The sequence below is a fragment of the Pinus tabuliformis genome, chromosome J, assembly GCF_031772625.1.
Source record: "Pinus tabuliformis cultivar Carrire ecotype Pingquan chromosome J, CPIR1, whole genome shotgun sequence".
Classification (NCBI taxonomy): Eukaryota; Viridiplantae; Streptophyta; class Pinopsida; order Pinales; family Pinaceae; genus Pinus; species Pinus tabuliformis.
Window position 1 is genome coordinate 940232295 of NC_142295.1, and position 4250 is coordinate 940236544.

Consider the following 4250-nt stretch of genomic DNA (forward strand, 5'->3'; position numbering starts at 1 on the left):
GAGAGTGTCGGCTACACTCGCCGTGTGTGGCACCTCCACCAGCCTGCGCTTGTTTTGGATGATCTCCCTCACTTTCGCGCTCTTCAATATCGTGTTGCCATTCATCTCTTCCTTCTCTGGCTGATTCTGCAACATTCTGTCTCATCATCCACCAGCTCCACTGGAAAAATACAAGAAAAGAGAAGCCTTCGTTATCTACATGGGCACTGTGCCTCTCCTTCCAACACCTGTCGTTGGAAACAGACAGAGCAATTTATAATCTGTACGTTTATTAAATTTCACCATTGTTTTGATTGCATCGGACTACCTTTGGGGGATCGGTTATGAACCTTCATTACACATATAACCTACTTGAATTATACCACTCAAAATACTCATTAACCTGGGAAAATAATTTACTATAACATTCAAAATAGGTTAATGAACTTAGTCAATGGCTCTTTTGTATTCTTATTTCAATTATTACTTTCATTTCCTTTCCAAAAGCGGGACAAAGAGTAAAATTTGTTTTTAAGGGAAAGTAATTTTTTATTTTAATATTAAAAGTTTTTATTTATTTAATAAAAATAAATAAATCAATTAATTAAACATTTTAGTTTTAATCATTAACATATTAGTTAGTAATTCTTGTGTTATGTTAGTTTAAATATATTTATTTTAAAAAAAAATTATAGTAAGATATTGTCGGTTTATTTTATGTGATATCGTCTAATCTAAGGGTCTGATAAACTCTTTTCCACATGTTTTTCTGTGTCAATTTCATACTCTACTGCGAAGTCTGCATAGTGGCAACGTAGCTTGCATGCAAGCACCGCGTGGACCCACAAGTCTGTTGTGTTGTTTTTATCAATTTATAGATTTTTTAATATTAACACATGGGCTGCATGCCTTTACAGATCTTCCTCACGACACTGTAATAGTGTTGCTGGTTTGTGTTTTCGTATCATCCTTTGCCTGGTCATGGGGACCACTGGGATGGCTGATTCCCAGCGAAACCTTTCCCCTGGAAACAAGGTATTGGGTATGACAGTGTCTCTTTGTGTCTGTTGTTTTCTGAACGTATTTGCGTACTGTGCCATGGAGCATTTGCTTGATTAAAGGAAAATTGGGCTTATGAATTCTCTAATAGAATTTTGACAGTAGTCATGAGTTATATTGTTGCAGGGCTTTAAATATGCTGAGTTTGTTGTTTTCTGTGTGTGCTGGAATTGGAATTTGCATTCTGCATGTTTGTGGGATTCAAGTGGTTTCATGCCCATATGGTGCAGGTGGGGCGAAAAATTGACCTGGTCTATGGTGGGGGGAGCGTGGGGCTCATGGGATTGGTCTCTCGGACTGTTCATGATGGTGGCTGCCATGTTCTTGGGTAAGAGATAAATTGCTTGTTGGGTTTGGTTCTTCTGATCTTTCTGCCCTTTCATAAGAAGGGGCCTATGGCTATCCAGATCATTACAGTGTTATCTGTTTCAATTCCGATTCCTAGGAGTAAAATTAATTTTTACAATAGCATTGATGTTGCTGCACTGACAAACATTGGCATCTCCTGTAATGACGAGATAATGTGGTTATCTGTGTTTACTTCATTTTCAATAATTAATTTATTCCATTAACCCTAAACATATCGTTGTTTTGTTCTGGCAGGGTTATTCCAACCGCACTAATCCCTCACGAGGTATCATTGACTTCTATGCTGTATTTACAGTACAACATAATGATTCTTTTTACTTGCCTATTTTTCTCTTCCCCATTTCTTTCACTTTTTTGCAAAATTTGGGGTAGTTTAACCGTACACGTAACAACTCAGTGTTCTTTACAACGATCTTGAATACTTTCAATATAATTAGTACACAATTGGAGAATGTTCAAATGCAATTCTAATATCATATTACAGTATCTTCTTCCCAATTTATATGTTTACATTTCCTTGTAGTCTTTCTGCCCTTACGAATGTTATGTTTTTAGGATTGCAAAAGGCCAAGAGTCTAACAATCTGGAGGCTATACTCTTTACATTTGCCCGGGTTATGGTTTAATTAAAAGTGAAAACACAGGAAATGCGGGTTGGTTAGGGGTTTTAGAAACTTGGTGGCACATTAAGGTTTTTGAGGAATAGAAAGTCAATGCAACTTCCACGTTGAAGTCCAGTGTAGATGCAGTAATAACAAAGATAAAAAAGAGCCTCTTAGGACCTCTCAATTCTTTTTAACACCGAACATGGAGCACCACGCATGTATTACATGTGGATCGAGCATGGCACATGCATTGAAAGTGTTAATTTAAAGGAAAAGTGTATTATTAACTGATGTTTTGTTTTTCTCATTGCCAGCAAATTCAATTGTTATAACAGATGTATCTTATGTAGACCATGAAATATCTGGACATGGAATTGGTCATTTGATTGCTCGTGTTGAATATTTCTGGCAAGAAACGAGGATGTTTGACTTGTGTCTATGGAAGCCAACGAAAGAAACTGGTGATATTTGTGGCAGTTTGACATTACATGAATAGTATACTATAGCAGCAATCATATTTCTCAACAATCAAACACTTGCTGTTATTTTTTATCATGTTGTTTCTTCTCTACGCTAAGGTGGTTTTTCCAAAGTTCAAACTAAGGTGGTTTTTCCAAAGTTCAAACTAGATTAGACAGAAACTGGAAGTGGATTTCCTCACTATTTTAGACTTTGAAAGTTATTAGTTAAATTGAAAATTGATATGCTATATTAGCCCCAAAGAGAGTTAAGGGTAGGCAGCTAAGCCATTATTAGTCATGCAGTTCAAAAAATTCGTACAGTGGCATTATTATTATTTATACTTCTACCCTTTTTTCATATGTGGGTTTAACTGAATAGACCAAAGTAGCAGTGAGACTCAAGGGTCAGTTAAGGAGTGAAATTTCACTAAGGGTCTGTTAAGGATGGTTGTGTATAACGCTTAAAACACCTTGCATCACTTACTTTCTGTTTTTTTCTATTTTTCCTCGACTTTTCATTATACTGAAAAATGTTGTAATATATATCTCTTTCCTTGAGTTAAGGAGGAAGAGGGAAATTTATTTAAAAAAAAAATTGTAAATAAATTTCAAGATGAAATATGAGAAGTTATAGGTGAATAGAAGAAACATTCAGATATGGGAAAATGAACTAAATACAAGTTATGCCAAGTTTGGAGGTTTGTGTTTTTTTTTTTTTTTCCATTTCATTCCGGAGTAAAGAGATCATTTTTTCTATTATAGAAAACATGTACAGTCACTGAAATAAAAGCTGATATCTTCCAAAACTATTTGGGTTCTGTAAAAATAACATGAACAAACACTTAGCGCAGAAAAGACAGAGAAAGAACCCAAAACTAAATACCAACTATACCATCATTTAAGGACTACAGGGGCTTCAAATACTGAGGAAAGAACCAAATAAACTTCTATACATTACAGAGACAGCCGACTGAAGGCAAAATTTGCACTGACAAAAAGTAAACTCAAAAAGGGACTAGTTCACTATGATCTGTGCACATAAACATGATTATGACAAAGATAACTAGAGAGGCAAAAGCCTGTGATTAGAGGGACCAGAAAAGCGCCCTCTCCACAGAAGCTGGTTGTCCTGAATTTTTTCCACTGTGATTGAACCTTTGACTTCCTGGAGACCTCTCTTGGATAATGCATCCATTCTGCAATTCAGCTCTCTATGAACATGCGGGAAGGGATGCTGGAATTGTTCTTTCAAGAATTTAATTCTCTCCTTCCAGCAAAGAAGATCAGTAGCTTTAAGCTGACCGTTTTCTTTAAGCCATCCAACAACACATTGAGAGTCTCCTTGAACGTGCATTGAAACCACCTTAATAACACCCAAACTAGTTTGTGGGTATTTCCTGACAAACCAAGGTCGAGTCGAGTCGCAAACCAAAAACAATCGATCGAGCAGAGAGTTTTCCATGCAATGATTCACAGGAGTACAAAGTTAGTGATTGCAATCATTCATGGGAATAGCCTTCCAATTTATAGCTTTGCTCATGTTGGTGGGTCAACAGTGATCTAGATCTGGCTTTGGCTCACTGCCTTGCTTTGACAATGATGATCTAGATCTGGCTTTGCCTCACTGCCTTGCTTTGACTGACTTTGGCTTCGGCTCATTATACAGCTCCGTTGTCCGACACTTAAGGCCTTTCCCAGCAAAAAGTAGTGTTTGGCTTTGGCTCACTGCCTTGCTTTGACTGACTTTGGCTTTGGCTTTGACAACGATGATCTAGATC

The 4250-nt window shown here is 36.8% G+C and overlaps 1 protein-coding gene across 1 annotated transcript; it reads left to right on the forward strand.

Moving 5' to 3' along the window:
• Positions 1-861: 861 nt before the first annotated feature.
• Positions 862-2032, forward strand: LOC149229869 (putative cytokinin riboside 5'-monophosphate phosphoribohydrolase LOG4). The gene is made up of 4 exons (XM_089381150.1): positions 862-1014; positions 1269-1366; positions 1642-1692; positions 1963-2032. The coding sequence occupies exons 1-4, from the start codon at positions 961-963 to the stop codon at positions 2030-2032; spliced, it is 273 nt and encodes a 90-aa protein (XP_089237276.1). The 5' UTR covers positions 862-960.
• The last annotated feature ends 2218 nt before the right edge of the window (positions 2033-4250 follow it).